This window comes from Panthera onca, chromosome A1, assembly GCF_046562875.1.
Source record: "Panthera onca isolate mPanOnc1 chromosome A1, mPanOnc1 haplotype 2, whole genome shotgun sequence".
NCBI classification, from domain to species: Eukaryota; Metazoa; Chordata; class Mammalia; order Carnivora; family Felidae; genus Panthera; species Panthera onca.
In genome coordinates this window covers 81955368-81977511 of record NC_138339.1, presented here as the reverse complement: position 1 = coordinate 81977511, position 22144 = coordinate 81955368, and the positions used below count along the sequence as shown (strand labels likewise).

Sequence of the window (22144 nt, the reverse complement as noted above, 5' to 3'; positions counted from 1 at the left end):
GGGCTGCTCAAAGGAAGTGCATTCCCATCACTACAGATAAAAAAGCACAGACTGGACAATTCACTTGGCAGGAATGTTGCAAGAAAAAGTGAATGTCAGATGGGAAGTAGGACTAGAAACCTCTTAAGATTTTTCCAGCACTGTATCTCTGGGGCCCTAAAATATCCATCTTGCTCCAACTCACTGCAGCACCTGCTCCTATGGGCACTGCCAAAGGGAGAGAGAGGAAAAAAGAGATGTGTTCCTGTCATTCTAACCAGGACTTCAGAATATATGTCCTGTGAAAACAAGGCCATAGAGAGTAAACACTGTTCACAGAAATAGTACCACACCACAGATAAATATAGCTTTTACAAATCTAAAGGTCAGTTGACAATGTTTCTATGATAAGATGCATTCCACATTCAGAATTAACTCGAAACAAATTTTTGAAACATATCCTGATCCTGAGGTAGCCTATGTACATTACCTCCCGTACCATACAACTACAATTTCATGGATGTTAGTTTTGTTTCCCTATAGCGTAAGTTCCTTGTGGAAGGGAACTACTGTTTATGTTTGTATTCTCACACAGGGCTTTAGAATGCTTCTTAAGAATTTGTCTATACAGGGACGCCTGGGTGGCTCGGTCGGTTGAGCGTCCGACTTCGGCTCAGGTCATGATCTCATGGTCCGTGAGTTCAAGCCCCGCTTCGGGCTCTGTGCTGACAGCTCAGAGCCTGAAGCCTGTTTCAGATTCTGTGTCTCCCTCTCTCTCTGCCCCTCCCATGTTCATGCTCTGTCTCTCTCTGTCTCAAAAATAAATAAACGTTAAAAAAAATTTAAAAAAAAGAATTTGTGTATACAAATAGAGTTTAGGCTCAACAGAAGGTCATGAAATTTTATAACTAGGAACAGAGAACTGCAGTGAGTTAGGGCACAGACTACTGAAGTTCAAATCCTGCTCAGACTGGCTCCCTGTATAATCTGGGGTAAATCATTTAACCTGTCCAAGCCTCAGTTCTCCTATCTGAAAAATGATGAAAGTGAGGATCACAGAGAATATTAAATTGAGTTGATTCTATGTTAAGTACCGCAATTTCTCCTTTTCCTATCAAAACATTAACACGACTAACGTGACGAACAAATTATATAACTGAAACTATGATAATGAAATAAAAATTTGGCTCTGGGGCAGAAATTGGCTTCTTCCAGAATTCTCCAAAGTAGCTCAACAGTCAAGAGAGACCAGTGATTTTTCTGCAGCAGAACAATGGTATTCTGAACCTGTGCCGATTAATCCAACTAGTCACACAGCTCAACATTTCTTCCTGCGAGAACCTGTTCCCCTTCTCTCCTTTGCACTCTGAAGGCAAGATGCACCTAAGCTTTTCCCCGTCTAGAACATGATTACTAGGCCCCGCGCCCCGCTCCCCACTCCACGGAGCACGATCAATCCTACTGCACTGACAATAAGATGTGGCAGGCTAGCAACTTCCTCAAGGGAATACATTCGAGAGCCCCACGAATCCACATCGTACCTGAGGCTGTAGAGTCAGAAGCCCCACAAAGAACCGCCCCATCTAACTTAAGTGACAGACGCGCTGCCACCTCATCATCGCCTAGTTCACGGTCTCGGCTGATACTCAGTCATGCCTGCGCGACACAAAATGAGCAGCCCCGGCCCCTGACACTATCTCTCGCCAGTTATCATTTCAACCGCGTACTGCCTCCAACTTCTGCAAAAGCTACAGCGAGCGACCCAAACCCACCTGGGACAGATGCTTCGCCTCCAAACGCCAAGGCAGCAGTCCGAGCGCATGCGCATTCCGCAGGCATCGTTCACGTGACTGAAAGTGGCTGAGTTTTAGCACGCTCGGTATTTGCTTAAAAGGTCTTAATGTGAGTTAAGGAATGCCTCCTGTGCGCATGTGTCCATGCGCAGCCCGCTGGGAATTGTAGTTCTGCCAGTAAAACGCTAGAAGGAAACCAAAGTGTGAACTGTGTGATCCCCGCCCACCTCTCTCCAGAGGCGTGCCTAGAGGGAGGCGGCGGCCCAGCGCCGCTGAGCCGCTCTCTGCAATGCTGGTGCTGTGGATGTCGGTGGTCGCAGCCACAGCGCTGGCAGCCCCAGACCCCGGGGCAGGTGGGCAGAGGCGAGGAGCTGCTGGGGTTTGGCCCGTTGCACCCAACGTGGTGCTAGTCGCGAGCGACTCCTTCGTAAGTACGGAGAGGCAAGGGAGGGGGCGTCCCGCTCCAGACTGGCGACCGTCCTACAGCTTTTCCTGTGATGCAAGCTTTGAGGAGCAGAATCTGAGACTTCCAAACGTATTTTCCCCGAGGCAGAGTAAGAATTCCATTTTATTTTGAGGTCCCACGTATGCACGTACACCACATACATTTAAAACAATACTCTAGTAAATAAAATGTACTCTGATAGAATCTTTGCAAAAAAAAAAAAAATTAATGCTGGCCTCGACCCACATAATTATTTTACGACTACTAATATACTTTCTGTCCATACTCTCGTTTGTTTCGATAGTGGGGGAAAGTAACGTTCTGCATCTCCATAAAAAGGTGTTAGCTTCCTAGCGGTCGTTTCCCACTTCATCTCAAGTTTGCAGGAATGTCAATACTTTTATCACCCAGGTTATCTGATAATCCTGTTAGTGCTGATTTAAGTGCAATAGTTGTCATTTGATCCACTCCCCATTTTAACAAAGATATTGTGTGCGTGTGTTATTGCTGTTGTTTACTCCCAGACTTCAACAGTTTTTGGTACTTCCCCAAGCCATCATCAGAAAGAATACTACTGTCAACATTCCCTGAAACTTTTAGTATAATCCATGATTTAAAAACTACTGCTTGGACAAATATTAGGTTAAAAGTGATAAATCTAGTTTATTATCACTGGGTGTTACTGTGGTCACATAGATTGTTGGTATTAAGCATGTCTGCACCAAAGAGTGCTTTTAATCACTGTATTCTATTGGTTTTCTCATTGATTAACCTGTGAAGATTAAAGTCACATAATCTGGATATGCCCGTAGGACTTGCTGAGAAAATTATTAAAAGTAATCTTTATGATTATCTAAATTTAGGGAACAGGCAATATTGGAGATTAACATGAAAGAGGTTTCTTAGAGAGTGCTCCTGAGATCAAAGGGAAAGGAAGAAAGAAGGATTGTGTAGAGAAGTTTCAGTTCTGTTACTGTCTCAATAGAAGCCTCAGATGACTTTATGGGTAATTCTCAAACTAGTAAAATGTTTCAGAACTGTTTCCATTTGGGGTGAGGGGATCCAGGCCCTTATACCCTCATGTTGGATGGCCATTAGTTGTGCGCTGCTCCCGGAAAGGGACATGATTTTGGTCCAGGCAACTGTCTTTAGCAGCGGCAATCTTTCTTTCCTAAAGGGAATTCGCGTGGTGTATCACAGAATTCTAGAAACTTCCAAAGATGACTGAAATATTTTTTCCACTATAGTATGAATACATAGGTTTTTATATATTTGTGTTTAAATCCTTTGCATTCATTATACTTACTAATGTTCAAACTGTCCTATATTTGGTTTGTGAAAGACACTTCAGGTTGTTCCTGAGTCCTTTTGACCCATTCATAATAATCTTTAGCAGCTTCCTTTGATAGACTTCCACATCCTTCTTGTGTATTTCCTGTAGTATCTTGTGTGTAGAGACTAGAATCCAGGTATTCCCATTTTTCATTGCTTTTAGACCTTTCCAATGGACAGATCTAGAAAGTATATGTATTTATTTATTTTTATTTTTTATTAAAAATTTTTTAACGTTTATTTATTATTGAGAGACAGAGAGACAGACCATGAGCAGGGGAGGGGCAGAGAGAGGAGGAGACACAAAATCCGAAGCAGGCTTCAGGCTCTGAGCTGTCAGCACAGAGCCCGATGTGGGGCTCGAACTCACAAACCGCGAGATCATGACCTGAGCCGAAGTCGGACGCTCAACCGACTGAGCCACCCAGGCGCCCCGAAAGTATATGTATTTAATTTGATTTTTGCACTTATATCTGTTTTATACTATTTTGGTTTCTAGCTACATTAATGTAATTGTTTACTTTATTAAATATATGTATATTTTATATATACTTACACATATTTTATACATATTTGGGTAAAAATGTATAATATATAAGCATATACATAGTATCTAGGGCTCCAATCACCCTTACTCTAGATCACTAGTAGGGGAAAGGTTTAATCCCAGGAGAGACAATCCAAAAGGCCAGACAAGTTTCTGCAAAGCAAGCAGAAGGAAGGAAATAATAGCAGAAATTAATGAGTTAAAGAGTATTATAACGGGGCGCCTGGGTGGCTTGGTCAGTTAAGCGTCCGACTTCGGCTCAGGTCATGATCTCACGGTCCGTGAGTTCGAGCCCCGCGTCGGGCTGTGTGCTGATGGCTCAGAGCCTGGAGCCCATTTCAGATTCTGTGTCTCCTTCTCTCTCTGCCCCTCCCCTGTTCATGCTCTGTCTCTCCTTGTCTCAAAAATAAATAAACGTTAAAACAAAAAAATTAATTTAAAAAAAAAGAGTATTATAACAATAGAGAAAAACAATGAAACTAAAAGTTGATTTACTGAAAACATCAACAAAATTGACAAACCTTTGGCTAAACTGACCTAGAAAAAAAGAGACAAGACCTGACTTACTAAAATCAGAAGAAAAAGAGGGAATATTACCTTGCAGAAATAAAGAATTCTCAGGGAATACTGTGAACAACTGTACGTCAACAAATTAGGTAATTTAGATAAAATGAACAAATTTCCAGAAAGGCACAAACTACTGAAACTAACTCAAAAATAAAAACAATCTGACAGACCTATAACAAGTAAAGAGATTGAGTTGGTGATTTTAAGACACCCACAAAGAAAAGCTCAGACCCAAATGGCTTCACTGGTTAATTCAACCAAACATTTTAAGAAGAATTAATACTGGGGCACCTGGGTGGCTCAGTCGGTTGGGTGTCTGACTTTGGCTCAGGTCAGTTTGTGAGTTCAAGCCCCACGTTGGGCTCTGTGCTGACAGCTCAGAGCCTGGAGCCTGCTTCGGATTCTGTGTCTCCCTGTCTCTCTCTGCCCCTTCCCCACTCATGCTCTGTCTCTCAAAAATAAATAAAAATGTTAAAAATATTTTTAAAAATAAAAAAAAGAAGAATTAATACTAATTCTTTATAAACTCTTCCAAAAAATAGAAGAATGCTTCCAAATTATTTCTATGAGATCAGTGTGTAGCTGATTTCAAAGCCAGACAAATAACATCACAAGAAAACTACAGACTAATATATCTTCTTAATATAGAAGCTCCACAACAAAAATACTAGCAAGTCAGGGGTGCCTGGGTGGCTCAGTCAATTAAGTGTCCGACTCTTTATTTCAGCTCAGGTCATGGTCTCACAGTTGTGAGATTGAGCCCCACACAGGGCTCCACACTGGGCGTGGACCCTGCTTAGGATTCTTTCTCTCCCTCTACTGTTCGCTCTTTCTTGCTGTCTAAAAAAATAAATAAAAATAAAATACTACAATTTGTTTAAAAAACACTAGCTAGTCAAATTTAGCAATATATATAAAGCATTATATACCATAACCAAATGGGATTTATCCCCAGAATGTAAGGTTGGTTTAATATCTGAAAATCAGTTGTTTTATAATACACCATGTTAATTGAATAAAGGGCAAAAGCCGCTGATCATGTCAGTAAATACAGAAAGAACACTTGACAAAATTCAACAACCCTTCATGATGAAAGCACTCAACCAACTAGAAATAGAATATTCTTGACCTGTAAAGGGCATCTGCAAAGACACCATAGCTCTAATCACCTTAAACACATTCCATATTAGAAACTTCCCCAAATGGGTCAGTTATCCTTTCCCCCTCTTGCCCATCCCCACCACTCTACACTTTCAATACAGATGAAGTCCTTGTGCCAGTCACAGAAATGCATAAAGAAATCACTAACACGGATTTTAATATGATGCATGAATTACTGGTAAACTGCAGTAGTCATCTGCAGTGGTAGTTACACCAGTTTAAATGGTGCCTACAGAACTTGGGAGTCCTCAATCTTTGAATTATATAGCATCACAGTGCATCTGCCATGTGATCTCCTGCTCCAGTCCTCCCACCAGATTAGCCTGGATTTGTCTAGATTCCAAGAAGTGATCGCAAATGGTTGTTATCCCCTATGTCCAAAAGATTATAAGAATAAAACATGTAGGCATTTCGGATTTCTGAAGATAAGTTTCTAAGAATTTAAATTTGTGGATTTAAAGAAAGTCTTATGAGGGAAGAATATACACTTTTATCTTGGGCCTCCTCATTTTCATCGTTCAGGAAATCAGCAGTTATTTGCTTAGAATTCAGTGATACTCCTGCTGGAAGTGGTTCTTTATTTCAAGATACAAGTATGCTCTAATTTTTTACATCTTAAAAAAAAATGAACTTTAATCCCCCATTCTCCTATAGCCAATAGCCCATTTCCTGACATCCATCCTATTTTTCTGTTCACCTTTGCAAAATCATTTCTTAGAAGAGCTTTATTTACCTGCTGTCTCACCTTCCATTCTCTTCCCCATTCTAGTTTAGCTGGCCATTCCCACCACTTAAGGTGCCCTTCAGATCACCACCTGTCTCCATACAACCAATACCACTGTGCACTTTCTGGCCTTATTTTAGGTAGCCTCTCAACACAGCTGACATTACCTCTTTCTTGACACACTGTTTTCTCTTGGTTTTCATGGTCTTGTATCATCTCCCTCCCTTTTTGGCCATTCTTTGTTTCCCACCTCCTCTTATTTGGGAATCCCCAGGGTTCCTTGCTTTCCTCCTTTTCACTTTTTTCCTAAAAGCTTTCATTCAGTAACATCGTTTTCAATACCATGAATATGCTTAAGATTCCCAAGTTTATTTCACCAGAGTAGACTTTCCAAGCTCCAGATTCCTCTCTGTGACCAACAGCCTACTTTATATACCCATTTGGAAATCTCAGACATATCAAGAGTTTATGTATATCCCATATTTGGATGAACTCATTTTTAAAAGTGTATTTTTACTTATAATCATAGTGAAAATATATAATAAATACAACTCCAGGCCTAAAATATTCTTTTTTCTGTCTTTGCTCTTTACCAAGAAGATTTCTTCAATTCCAAAAAGCATAACACCTCTTCTAATCTTCATGCCTATTTATCCACAGTGGCCAAGACATCTTCACTTATGTCCAGCCTAAAGAATTGCTGGACTTTTCTCATTCTTTAGGTCTTGCACTTCCCAGAGAAACTTTCCCTGTTCACTCCATTTAAAATATATATCCCTCATTATTCTGTATCTTAGGGGTTTTTTTTCAAAGCACATACCACAATTTGTAATTTTTTTTTTAAGTTTACTTATTTTGAGAGAGAGAGAGGGAGAGAGGATGAGTGGAGGGGCAGAGAGATGGAGAGAGAGAGAGAATCCCAAGCAGGCTCCACACTGTTAGTACAGAGCCCAATGTGGGGTTCAAACTCATGAACCATGAGATCATGACCTGAGCCAAAGTCAAATGCTTAACCGACTGAGCCACCCAGGTGCCCCCACAATTTATAATTATTAATGGTTTGTTTACCAGTATATTTTTTGCTTCTCCCACTAAACCATAAGCTTCAAGGGCCAGGGACTCTGTTTTTTTTCACCATTCAATTTCCGGATCTTTCACAGTAACTGGCACACAGTAAATGCTAAGTAAATATTGATTCCATCAATCCATCATGCCCCAAAAGAACTTTCCAGAGAGTCCTTTATTATATTCAAATGAATCTGAGTACAACACTAAATTCTTAATATTATGATACTAGTAACACTATGCTTGGTTTATCTTTTGAGGATCCTTAGGATCATATTGAAGTCTTTTGCTTACTTGTGAATTTTATGGTTAAAATTAAAGGAAATAATTTTATTCTTTTCTAACACAATCAGTATTAATTAAATTTCTTTATTCCAGGATGGAAGGCTGACATTTTATCCAGAAAGTCAGGTAGTGAAACTTCCTTTTATCAACTTCATGAAAGCACATGGCACCTCCTTTCTGAATGCTTACACAAACTCTCCAATCTGTTGCCCATCACGTGCAGGTATGAACACGCTCAAGATTAATGGAAGTGGCCACACACATAAAAATGTTCTCACAATTTAAAAGATTATGCCCAAAAGTAGTATAGTAAGTTATATTTTTCATCTAATTAAAAAAATTTTTTTTAATTTAACTGATGTGTATTTTAAGGTATGTATTGAGGTTATTGGAATTTCTAATTTATTTTTCAGGCGTAGTAATTTTTATTATCCAAAGTGGTGTTGAGTTCATGTGTTACTGTTTCATTTCCTTATGATTGGTGACTAAGAATCTCTGGACTATCCAAGCAAGGAGGAAATACTCCTATTTCCTAGAAAAGTTGTATCTTTAAGAAATTTTTCAGTAAGAATAGAGGGGGTTGGGAGGGACTTCAGAGCATACACAAAGTAGTTAGAATTTTCATACATCAGGTTTCTCTGAATTTTTCCATATTATTTCAGATTACAGACTGAAAACAACTGATTACAGTTGTTTGCTTTGGGGTACACAAAACACATGCAACTGTTTGCATCTGTCAGGACATTCCTGACATGATCTTCTCTGTGATTTGAGTCCCAAGTCCCTTCACGTTCACTGCCAGCACAATCACCTATGTAATCACCAGTGATTAAAAGAAACCCAGGTTAAAGGAAACCCAGTACTCTAAATGATATTTCAGTGAAGGCCCAGGTATATTAAAACAGTTTTGTATGTTTTTTTTTTTTTTTTTCTCTATTGAGCAAGTGGAATGAGCAATGGACTAGGGTGAGGTGTTGTCCTAGATTCTAATCTTCAGTGGGCCAAGCAAGTCACTTAGTTTCCTTATCTACAAAAGGTTGTATATACTGTGTACCTCACAGGGTTGTTCCCAGCATCAAATAATGAATAAAATAATGAATAAAATGGCAATTAATGAACTCTAAAGGTTTCAGAAATGTTCGCTGATGCTTTTCCTAAAAGAACTATATTTTGAATAGTTTGAACACAGAGAAGGAACAATAGTAATACAAACTAATGTTTGTTGCATTATTACCCTGTGCCTGCCAATATTCTAAGTGCCTTACATGTCTTAATTTATACAATAATAACATTTCCATGAAGTAGATATTGTTACTACCTCCCTTTTGCATATGAAAACAAAAGTACTAAAAGGTTAAGTAACTTGTCAAAGGTCACTCAGTCATTGGCATTATTCAGATTCAAACCCAGGTAACCCTCATCCCACTTCTCAAAAAGAAAGCATTGTGTAGGATGAGAACAGAAAGCTTATTTAACCCTACCGTGTGTACACAAAAATGGAAAGAGAAAAGGATTTTCCCCCCAGTTTTGAGATAATTGACATATAACATTGTATTAATTAAGGTGTATACAATATAACAACTTCATATATGTATATATTGTGAAATGATTATCATAATAAATGTCATTAATATTCGTCACCTCCTATAATTAAAAAGTTTTCTTTTGATGAGATCTTTTAACACCAATTCTCTTAGCAACTTTTAAATATCCGGTATTGTTAGCTGTAGTTGCCATGCTATACATTATATCCCCAGAACTTACTTATTACTGTGAATTTGTACATGTTTACCACTTTCATGCATTTTCCCATCCCCACCCCTACTTTTGACCATCATAGTCTTTTATGTTTCTATTTGTTCCATCTTTGTAGATTCCACATGTATGTAAGATCATACACTACTTGTTTTTCTCTGTATGACTTCTTTCACTTAACACAATGAACTAAAGTTCCATCCATGTTGTTGAAAAAGACAGGGTTTCCTTTTTTCATGACTAATATTTATCCCTGTATATATATGTGTGTGTGTGTGTGTGTGTGTGTGTGTGTGTGTGTGTGTGTATGTATACACACACACACACACATATATATATGAGGTAGATATAGATACATGGCATTTATGCATTCATCTATCAATGGACACTTAGGTTGCTTCCATGTCTTGACTATTATGAGTAGTGCTCCAATGAACATAGGGGTACAGATATCTTTTTGAGATAATGATTTTCTCCTTTGGGTATATACCTAGAAGTGGGGACTGCGGGACTGCATGGTACTTCTAGTTCTAATGTTCTTGAGGAACCTCCATACTGTTTTCCACAGTGGCCTCATCAATTTTCATTTCCAACAACATTGCACTGGGTTCTCTTGTCTCCACATCTTCACCATGACTTGTTATCTCTTGTTATTTTTGGCAGTCATTCTAACAGGGGTGAGGTAATACCTCATTGTGGTCTTGATTTGCATTTCCCTGATGATTACTGATACTGAGCATATTTTCATGTAGCTGGTTGACCATTTCTATGTCTTTGTAAAACTATTCATTTCCTCTGCCCATTTTTTAATCTCTCTCTTTTTTTTTTTTTTTTTGCTATTCAGTTATATGAGTTCTTTTTATATTTTGGATATTAATTATCAGATGTATGATTTGCAAATATTTTCTCCCATTCCACAGATTGCCTTTTCATTTTGTTGATGGTTTCCTTTGCTGTGCAGAAGCTTTCAAGTTTAATGTAGTTCCACTTGTTGATATTACTTGTTTTGCCTTTGCTTTTAGTGTGAAATGCAAAAAACTTATTGTCAATTCTGATGTCAAGGAGCTTACCCCCTGTTTTCTTCTAGTAGTTTCATGGTTTCAAGTCTTACTTTCAGTGTTTAATCCATTTTGAGTTTATTTTGTGTATGGCGTAAGACAAGGGTCTAGTTTTCCCATCACAATTTATTGAAGAGACGGTCCTTTCCCTATTATATAGTCTTGGCTCCTTTATTTTAAATTAATTAACTTATGTGGGTGGGCTTATTTCTGGGCTCTCTATTCTGTTTCACTGATCTGTGTGTCTGTTTTTATGCCAGCATGCTTTTTTCATGGTTATACCTTTGTAATATAGTTTGAAATTGAGAACTGCAATGCTTCCAGCTTTAGTCTTCTTTCTCAAGATTGCTTTGGCTATTTGGTGTCTTATGTGGTTCCATACAAATTTTAGCATTGTTTATTCTATTTCTGGGAAAAATGCCATTGGAATTTTGATAAGGATTGCCTTGAATCTGTAGGTTGCATTGGGTGATACAGACGTTTTAATAATATCAATTCTTCCTATCTGTGAGCACAGAACATCTTTCCATTTATTTGTGTCTTCAGTTTCTTTCATCAGTGTCTTAAAGTTTTTAGGTTACAGATCTTTTCCTCCTTGGTTAAAGTTTTTCTAGGTAATGTATTCTTTTTGATGCAATTATACGTGGGATTGTTTTAACTTCTCTGATAGTCTGTCATTAGTATATAGAAATGTAAGTGATTTTTGTATATTGATTTTGTATCCTGCAACTTTACTAAATGCATTGAATAGTTCCAACAGTTTCTTGGTGGAATCTTTGGGGTTTTATATATATATTATATGTATATAATCTGCAAATAGAGACTGTTTTACCTCTTTCAATTTGGATGCCTTCTATTTCTTCTTCTTGCCTAATCGCTCTATCTAGGACTTCTACTGTGTTGAATAAGAATTGTGAGAGTGGGCATCCTTGTCTTGTTCCTGAACTTAGAAGAAAAACTTTCAGCTTTTCACCACTAAATATAATGTTAGCTGTGGACTTGCCATACATGGATTTTATTACATTGAGCTACGTTCATTCTATACCCAGTTTGTTGAGAGTTTTTATCATGAATGAATATTCAATTTTGTCAAATGCTTTCTCTGCATCTATTGAGATGAGCATATGATTTTTGTCCTTCATTTTGTTAATGTGGTATATTATGTTGATTGATTTACAGATGTTGAATCATCTTTTTATCCCTGGAATAAATCCCAGTTGATCATGGTATATTACCCTTCTAATGTATTGTTGAAATAAGTTTGCTTATATTTTGTAGATGATTTTGCACTATATTCATCAGGAATATTGGCCTGTCATTTTCTTCTTTTGTGGTGTCCTCCTCTGGTTTTGGTATCCGGGTAATGTTGGCATCATAAAATGAGTGTGGAAGTGTTTCTTCCTCTTCTCTTTTTTAGAAGAGTTTGGAGAAAGGGATTGTTATTAATTCTTCTATAAATGTTTGGTAGAATTCACCAGTAAAGCTTTCTGGTCCTGGACTTTTCTTTGTTGGGAGGCATTTGATTACTGATTCTATCTCCTTATTCATAATTGGTCTGTTGGATTTTCTATATCTTCATGATTCAGTCTTGGTAGGTTGTATACTTATAGGAATATATCACTTCTAGGTCTTCCAATTTATTGGCATATAATTGTCCATAGTGGCCTTATAATTAATTGTTTATATTTTTGTGTCATCAGTTGTAACTTCTCTTTCATTTCTGATTTTATTCATTTCAGTCGTCTCTTTTCCTGGTAGATCTAGCTAAATGTTTATCTTTTTGTTTTATTGATCTTTTGTTTATTGACCTAAATGTTTATCTTAATTTTATTGATCTTTTCCATTTTCTTTTTTAGTATCTATTTTATTTATCTTCACTCTAATCTCTGTTATTTCCTTTCTTCTACTAACATTGGGCTTAGTTTGTTCTTTTTCTAGTTCCTAGAGATATAAAGTTAAGTTGTTTATTTGAGCTCTTTTTTCTTAATGTAGGCATTTAACTCCTACGAACTTCCCTCTTAGAATGCTTTTTCTGCATGCCATTAGTTTTGATATTTTATACTTCCATTTTGATTTGTCTCAAGATATTGTTTAATTTCTCTTTTGATTTCTTCTTTGACCCATTGGTTGTTCAGTAGCATGTGGTTTAATCTTCACATATTTGTGAATTTTCTGATTTTCTTCTTATAAATGACTTCCAGTTTCATACCTTTGTGGTCAGAAAAGATGCTTGACATTTCACCTTCTGAATTTATTGACTTTTTTGTGGTCTATCATATGATCTGTCCTAGAGAATGTTCCACATGCACTTAATAAGAGTATATATTCTGTTGCTTTTAGATGGAATGTTCTGTAAATGTCTTTTAAGTCCATCTGGTCTAATGTGTAATTCTGAAGTCCAGTGCTACTTTATTGATTTTCTGTCTGGATGATTCATACATTGTTGAAACTGGTACATTGAAGTCCCTGCTCTTATTGTATTGCTGCCTATTTCTCCTTTTAGGTCTGTTAATACTTGAAAAAGGATTTATTGGTTACAATCATAGTTGTAGAAATTAAGAGCAAAGACATAGTACACTTAAATTTTTCATAGAAAGCCAGTACATAGACAAGGATGGGGGAAAATCCATCATGATGTTGGAAAAAGATCTATACTTCAATTGACTGACTTGGAAAATAAATACTTAGTGATTACTTTTATGATTGAAAGAAGACTTTATAGTCCAACAGGCCTTATCCATAATTCCAGCTGTATTTGCCTTAAACAACTTAACCTGTAAGCCTTAGACACTCACCTGTAAAATGGAAATAGTAACTCCTTGCAGAATTCTCCACTTGATAATACGAGATAACAACCAGAGATGTTATGCAAAGCACCTAATACAGGTTATGTCTGACTCCACAGCATGAGCTCTAAAGTAGTAGATTCTTTCTCTTGCTATAATTGTCTTAATAATTAAAACAAATCAATAAGCTTTACACCAGTCCCAATTTCTTTGTTTCCCCCCAGCAATGTGGAGTGGCCTCTTCACTCACTTAACAGAATCATGGAATAACTTTAAGGGCCTGGATCCAAATTATACAACATGGATGGATATCATGCAGAAGCATGGCTACCGAACACAAAAGTTTGGAAAACTGGACTACACTTCAGGACATCACTCCATTAGGTAAAAAAAATATATAACAAAATAATCTAATATGCTACCCTCTGCTATAGCACATACATGTACTCTTTTTTGACTTTCGTTTTTTATTTTTCTACAAAGTTGAAAGTAAATCTCTCAATCCCTTGATTGTGTTAATTTGGCTAATATCTCACCTTTCTTTAATCTTCTTAAAATATCAAAGTTGCTAATACGCTAGTAATTTTGTTTTCTTAAACATCAAAGGTCTTTAAAATTGTTTAGTCCAAAATTTATTCTGAGTTTTTGTTATACAATGTCTACTTTCTTATTCACTTTACAATCTTTTTTAAAGACCATAATCTTCTTGGTACTTGCTTTTGTCAGTTATCTCCAATGTCAGCCTATTATAACTTTTTTTTTTCCATTTTATTAAGTCCTCAAAAACCAGGTGGCCAAGCATAGTGGGTAAGAGCAGAAATCTGGAATCGGATTCCCTACTTATAAATCTTTGTTTCTCTGTTTACTGCTGACCTCTAGTAGTACAATCTTGGGAACATTATCTAAGCTAACTTAACTTTAATTTCTTTATTGTGAGGATTAAATGGAATGAGATCTGCAGAAAAAAAAAAAAAAGGCTAACACAGCAGATTTGAGATGGCTATCCTTAGAAAGGCCTGCTTTCAAGAATGGCCCTTGGCTTATATCTGGTAACTTAAATTTCAGGAGTATTCCCTCTATTCCCTGATAAAAGTGACTTATTATGTACCTAGAGTGTAAAATGTGATTTGTGCTGAACACCTGCTTTCCCTCTGAGAGTCTGGGATTTTGGTATGTGGTAGGCAGAGGGTGATCGGCCTCAATAACAACTTGGGTACTAATGAGCTTCCCTGATAGACAACACTTCACATGCATTGCCATGTTTGATGCTGGATGAATTAAGTGTGCTCTTTGTGACTCTACTTGGAAACTTGTAAGTGGTTTGCTATGGACTTACCCTAAATACCTTTCCCTTTGCTGATTTTGCTTTGTGTCCTTTCACTATAATAAATCATAGCCATGTGAACAACTACATGCTGAGTCTTGTGAATCCTCCTAGCGAACTTGGGTATGATCTTAGAGTCTTCCAACACTGTGACCCCTGGCATAAATACCTATTAAAGGCTTAGAGCAGTACCTCTTGCCTAACAGGTGCTAATTGAGGATTATGGCAGTGGTAGTAGTGATGATGATAATTCTAAGGATTATGGTAAGAACCAGAAAATAAATTAAATAAAATAATAGTGAATATAGTGAGGTAAATAGTGTTACCCAAAACTTCATGTCCCCCTGGAACTTCAGAATGTGACCTTATTTGGAAATAGATCCTGTTTACAGATGCAATTAATTAACGGTTCAAGATGAAGTCATCTTGAATTTAAAAGTGAGCCCTACATCCAATGACTAGTGTTCTCATTAGAAAAGAAAAGGACATAAATACACACAGAAGGCAGTGTGAATGAAGATGGAAGCAGAGACTGGGATGATCACAGCTATAAACCAGAGAAGAGGAAAAAAAAAGGAATAATTCTTCCCAAGAGCCTTCAGAGGGAGCATGGCCCAGCCAATACCTTGATTTATGATTTCTAGCCTCTAGAACCGTGGGAAAATAAGTTTGTTGTTTTAAGCCACACTTTTTGCAGTAAGTTGCTGCTGCAGCCCTAGGAAACTAATACAGTGAGTTTTGGGTAAACAGATACTAAAATAGAATAATCTGAGTATTATTAGTCTTGCTCTTCTGGGTAATGTCAAATTTCTTTCCTTTTCTGTCCTCCAAAATCTGAAAGATACCCATCCTGAAAACCCAGAAGGGACCCTCACATCTCCTCCCCCCCTCTGTCTTGTAATCCATCACCAGATGTTGTCAGTTCTGCTTCTAAAATAGATCTCCAGCTTATTCACTTACAATCTCTATCAAGCCACTAGCCTCTCCTGCCTAAAATATTGAAGTGGCCCTCTAATGTTTCCCCTATCTCACCCTTTTGTAGGCAGCCAGAGTGATCTTTTTAAAATAAACATCTGATCGAGTGACTTATCCGCTTAAAATCTTTCAGTGTTTTTTTTTTTTTTTTTTTCCTCTGTAAGTAGGCTAAAATCCCAAATCCACAACATGGTTTGTAAGACCTTACATGATCCAGTCCCTGCATGCCTCCTGTCTCATTTCATACCTCATGCTCTCCTCCTCAGTATGCAGTTTCTCCTTCATTTCTTTCACGTGTCTTCACTAGCTCTGGACCACCGCACAAGTCTGTGCACAGAGCTCCTCCCCCACTCTGTCCAGTAATGCGGCAGAAGAAAAGGGTGGAAGCAGAGGTAAATGTAGTGGAAGGAGCACAGACTTTGAGTCCCACCAGAACTGTTAAACCTCCAACTTCCCCGCCTATCATCCTTGTGACCATGGGAGAGTTACTTGACTTCTCTAAGTGTCAGTGTGCTTCTCTGAAAACTGGAATTAATAATAAACACCTGAGTGCACCCCGCTGGCTCGGTTGGGGGAGCATGTGACTCTTGATCTCATGGTCATGAGTTTGAGCCCCACGTTGAGTATAGAGATTACTAACAAACTTTTTTAAATCTTAAAAAACTAATAATAATACCTCCCTCATTGGATGATTAGGGTTTTAAATGAGTTAATATAAGAGATCATGTAAAAAGATTAAATAAGGGGTGGGGGGGGGGTGGGTGCCTGGGTGGCTCCGTCAGTTAAGCATCCAACTTTGGTCATGATCTCACTGTTCATGAGTTCTAGCCCCTGCATCGGGCTCCGCACTGAGAACTTGAAGCCTGGAGCCTGCTTCGGATTCTCTGTCTCTCTCTCTCTTCCCCTCACCCTCTGTGTACACACATGCACATGCTCTCTGTCTCAAAAATAAATAAAACATTAAAAATTTTTTTAAAAAGATGCAATGAGGTAATATGAAGTATTTAACAATGCCTGGCACAGAAGTGTTTAATCAAGAGGAAAATTATTATTATAAAAATGGCTTAATTAGAATTATAATTTAATATTTACATAATGCTTTCTTTTTTCTAAAGTGTGTTGCACTGCTAATTATTTGGTGCAGTTTCACAAATTTCTTTTTAAAATTCTTCTGCTTTCTAGAAAGTAAGCTTAATCCAAAGTAAAATGTAACTCTTCTTATTATCCTATCCTATCCTATTGTCCTCTTGTTTTCTCAGTTTCCTCAGCCAATCCCATAATAAAAAGAATCTAAGATTGAATGCCTCATACTCCCTGTAACTATCATTCTGTATGTGACACAGTTAAAATATGATCTTAATTTTACTCCTCAGTGGGATAATAAAGACCCTGTTTCTCTTTTTCATTGCTTTATTCCCACTGCCAATATGGTGCCAGTGCATTGTAGGCACAGAATTGATTGTTGAAATGAATGAGATAGAAAGTTACATTGATCTATATAGCGTATTATTTGATAAACATTGATGTTTTGTTTAAATTATGGTTTAAAATCAGTAAAAGGAAAAGAGCCACTTCACTGTTGATATTTAGGACATCAAAGATGGTTTCCAGTAAAATAATTGCTTGTAGCTAATTTTCATATCTCACCAGAGCTTAGAAAATTGAAATAACCTCTCAGGATTATTTGTGTTAGTGCTGTATGTACCCACACAGTCATTTCGCTGACAGATAGGTCAAGGTAGCTGTTAATAGCGTATCTGCAAAAGTTATATGAATTATGCTACATTATCTTTTATATTTTCCATTCCATTTTAAAAATTGGTCTCAGAAAAAAAAGTCTCTCAATGTCAAATTTAATAGGGGTGTTTACTATTTTGATAGACTGACTCTCAAAGTCAAAACTTGTTTTTATAACTCTGCTGCCTTTCCCACTGAAATTGTCCATTTTTTAACCTACTTGTATTTTCAGGCAGCATTACAAATTTCTTTAGTTTATTACTACAATATCCCATCTTTATTTTTTAGGCATCAAGTAATACTTTCTTCTTGCATCAGTTTAGGAACACTAGTCCAGCTATGTGTCCCTTCTGTATATAATATACTACACCATCCTGGGATCTTTAAAGGCTTCACACTTGTATCTTCTAGACAACTGTTAAACAAGTAGTGGTGGTAGTACTCATTAAGATTCTACTTACTAATTATAAGACTTTATGCAAGTTATGTATCTCCTTAACACCCCTCACATTGTATGTATATACCTATAATACGTTTGATTAAGTTCAAATATGCTGTATCTTATTAGCAACTGAACCGAAACATTTGTATTTAATTCATAGGGTGTTTTGGTAATTTTTACTATCAGGTAAAACTGTTTGCCAGTATATTCTCAATATCAAACACAGTGATTCTCAACCAAGGGCAGTTTTGACACCCCACTTTCCAAACAGAAATCAGGGTAGGGGCAGAGAGAGAGAATCCCATGCCCTGTCAGTGCAGAGCCCAGCATGGGGCTCGATCCCACAAACCATGAGATCATGATGTGAGTGAAACCGAGAGACAGATGCTTAACTAACTGAGCCACCCAGGAATGCCAGACTCTATTTTTAAATGATGGGAGTAGAGTAGTGATCAAAACACAAAAATCTCTAAACTCGTGGAACTTACATTCTAAAGGCATCACAAGCCAATTTAAACAAGCTGCTGTCTTCTCTTTCCTAGCTAAAAGTTTAAAAGTTTAAAACCTAAAATCAAAGCCTCTATTATCTTACTACTACTAGAATTTATCTACATTCTCAATTTATGTAACTTCATGTTTTTCTGAAGCCAAGTCAGAATAGGCAATTTTCACTCCTCTGAAACAAATGAAAAATAAAGTCCTACTTCCAAAATGAGAGACTCGCTTTGCAAAATTCTTAAGCTTGAACCTCTTGGCAAACAGCAAAGTGAAGCAAATCATGAGCTGATGAAATCACCCTTCCTGTCCCCAGTTAGGCTTTCAGATCAGAAGCACAGACTTTCTCAACAGAATCAGAGTGACTAAGAAGGAAGAGATAGAACTCAGAATAGCAACTGTAGAGCCCTCTCTCAGCCCCTTTCAATTCTGTAGCCTAGTGGTAAGCATGTGTATATCTCATTCATATCCACTATTATTTTATAACCTAAGATCACATATATCTTTACATTGGTTTTCTCCATATCAAAGAAGTGTTTTATTCTTATAACGGAGAAAGGCATCTATTCCTTTGGTCATCTTAGAAGCCTTTGTAGAACCCACACTACCACTACCACCATCTTATTATCTTTAATGAAATTTACTATCTAGAACACTTTGCATTATTCTGGATGCATTCCCATATTAATTTATGATAATGGAAGAGTCTTCTGATGACTACCTGGGCTGAGGCAGCCCCTAGAGCTATCTTCAGAATGCTATCTACCATAACTCCTAGATCAGTTTCTTGAAACACTAGTGATACCTCTGAGCCTACAACTTCATTACTGTTCTTGGATTTTTTCCTATTTAATTACTAAATTTTAATGCACTAAGTATTTAGCTGCCTGTAATGAAGTTCATGTCTCCTACTTTGGCCAGTGTTAGCCATTTGTGGAAATTTATCTCAATCTATTTGAGAAGAGCCTAAAGCTCTCTAATAATGTGGAGATTTAACTTTTCAATTTAACATTAGCATTAGCCAGATATGACCTAGCTGAAGAGACTCAAAATAAGGAGGTTAAAAAAAAAAAAGCCTAGATAACTAAAGTACAGGCAAAGTATGTTGTCTTCTGTTTAAAAGAGGAAGTGATCACATTCAAATGTTTTTTCAGGGGATGGGAATAAAGGCTGTAAAGTACTGTATTTAATTTATCTCTGAAATTGCAATTTATCTTACTATTGATTACAAAATTCTGTTTAGTTTAATTGGCAATACTTTTAATAGTGTATATGTGTATATAGACACACACATACACACATAAACAGTATAGTTTTAATAGCGTTTTAAATTTAATAAACTCATAGAAGTAGAACATTACTAGACTAAAATGGACAGGAGGGAGAAACTTCTGAACAAAGCCATCCAAGTAGGAAGGTACAAACCTTTTGGAGAACTTTGGATAAACCAGAATTCTTGCAGGGAAGCAGTGAAAGGTAAAGCTTTCATACATGAGAAAGGCTTCAGAAACAGGTTCAGGCAGCTGACAGAAAATAGCCTGCATGTTTCATCATCTGGTAAGCTAAATTTGAGAAGCTCCATAAAGGTGTGGTTCTGTAAATAACAACAACAACAACACAACAACAACTATTTTGGAATGGTTCTGTTTTTTTTTCTTTTCATTCTTGAACAGATTTTTTGCTTGCTGATCAAGTCCCATGATTATTTTACATGAATTTTTTTGGAGTTCATGTAATTTCTTTTTTTTTTAATTTTTTTTTTAATGTTTATTTATTTTTGAGAGAGAGACAGAGCACACACAGGGGAGGGGCAGAAATAGAGGGAGACACTCTATCCGAAGCAGGCTCCAGGCTCTGAGCTGTCAGCACAGAGCCCGATTCAGAGCTCGAACTCATGAACCATGAGGTCATGACCTGAACCGAAGTCAGATGTTCAACTGATTGAACCATCCAGGTGCCCCTCATGTAATTTCTTGATTGATCTAATTTGTCATCTGTTCCAAGTTTCCTTGTGTTCCTTTAAGTATTTCCATCCTTCCAGTTGTCTTTTATATTGTCTACACTCTGTTGTAGTTAGCCATGAAAAATAGAGAATTTATTGACTATTTAGTATTATTAGTATAAAATGTGTTGATAATAAAAACTGTAATTATGAAATTATTTAGAATATAAAGTACAGTATTATGTTAACATTATTAAATCAGTATTTCATGTTACATATAATAAATATTAATAAAAATAATATTATTTAGTGGCAAAAAAAATCTATAATTTTCATCTTATTTACAAATAGCTCTATGAATAAAAGATTAAGGAGCACTAGATACTTTTATTTCACCAAAAAAGTAAAATGGTTGGAATTAATAAAAGTAATCAATGAGAAAACATGCATATATTCAGCATTTAAATAACATATATTGGAAAGGAATGTTCCAACCTGAATTTGCCAGAGTTTATTCATTACACTAAAACAGACTGTTTTTTGAGCATTTGTATATGTGAGGAAGATATATGACAGCCTTATAATAGTCCTTTAAGAGATGGTATGTGTATTTCTTACAAGTTTGAGAGAAGAACATTTAATGGAAAGGAATATGGATTTCTTTTTCTTTTACAGAATATGTTAGGCTGATACCAAAATTTGCAAGGGGATTATTCACAATTGTAATGTTTTCATTCAGGAGACTTATCTGAGATACATCTAGCTGTTTAAATCCCATCAGAAACAATAATTGTATGTGTGTGTGAGAGAGAGAGAAAAAGAGATCTCCACAGAACTCTTGAAGTCTGAGAGTTAATTATCTTAGGTAGCTGCAGGTTAGTCTAACCTCTCCAAATTCATCTTGAAGGAAAACAGTCATGTAATCAATTGTAGTGTGTCATATTTTTTCACATGTGATTGCTATGTTAATTAATCCTGTGCTACCTGCAGACGGACTGTATCCAGTGCTGCAGCATAATTTGGCATATTGGCACAGAAAACCTGCACAGCAATGGCACACATGTATATTTCTGCAAAAATTTGTTGGTATTGTGTTAGGGTTTTCTTTTTCCATGCATACTGGAGGATATTTTATTGTTAAAAAGAATTAACCAAACTGCTAATTGGATAGTGCATTTAGCCGTCACCTTGTTTCTGGAACTGAACCAAGGTAGTCCATTGATGGGCTACTGAAGATACTATTTTGATTATCCTGTCTAAAAACTGAGAAGTTTTTGCATAAAAGAATTCTTAGACTGGTATGTAGAACAACACATCTCAAACTTTAATATGCATACAAATCACCTGGGCATCATGTTAAATATCCTTTTTGATTCATTGAGTCTGGGAGGGACGTGAAATTCTGCATCTGTATCAAGCTCCCAGGTGATGCTGATGCTGTTGGTCCATAGACCACTTTGGAGTAGTGAGGATATAAAGAACTAGACCTCAGGTAGAGGATGGACAAGTTATAACATATTGTGAATGCCTTTATCAGAAACATGATAATTTTGTGTCCCTTTGTCCACTCATGTGAGATTGAATGTGAAAAAAGCAAATAACATCTTACTGTTATGGCAGTAGTTTTGACCTCGTGGACCCCCCCGACAGCCCTTCAGGGTCTCTGGGATCAGCCGTAAATACCCTGTGGAAGAGATCCAGAACCATCTTGTTAAAAGTGCACACCCCAACC

At 36.9% G+C, this 22144-nt stretch overlaps 2 protein-coding genes across 7 annotated transcripts in view; one reads left to right on the top strand and one right to left on the bottom strand.

The window, feature by feature from the left end:
- The window catches only part of SKIC3 (SKI3 subunit of superkiller complex), a 161550-nt gene that overhangs the window by 84907 nt on the left and 54499 nt on the right, over positions 1–22144 (bottom strand). For 2 of the 5 annotated variants that reach the window (XM_060635342.3, XM_081796449.1), the window contains exon 1: positions 1752–1835. The exons of 2 other annotated variants lie outside the window; for them this stretch is intronic. The gene's annotated coding sequence lies outside the window, so the exon portion shown is untranslated. Of the gene's footprint in view, positions 1–1520; positions 1714–1751; positions 1836–22144 lie in introns of those variants that run through there. One more of the 5 variants, XM_081796448.1, reaches the window with a different exon arrangement.
- The window catches only part of ARSK (arylsulfatase family member K), a 42558-nt gene continuing 22383 nt past the window's right edge, over positions 1970–22144 (top strand). Inside the window, exons 1-3 of one of the 2 annotated variants that reach the window (XM_060635353.3) lie at positions 1970–2199; positions 7992–8121; positions 13722–13881. In XM_060635353.3, coding sequence (XP_060491336.1) covers positions 2062–2199; positions 7992–8121; positions 13722–13881 — 428 coding nt within the window. In that variant the 5' untranslated portion in view covers positions 1970–2061. The other variant, XM_060635352.2, reaches the window with a different exon arrangement.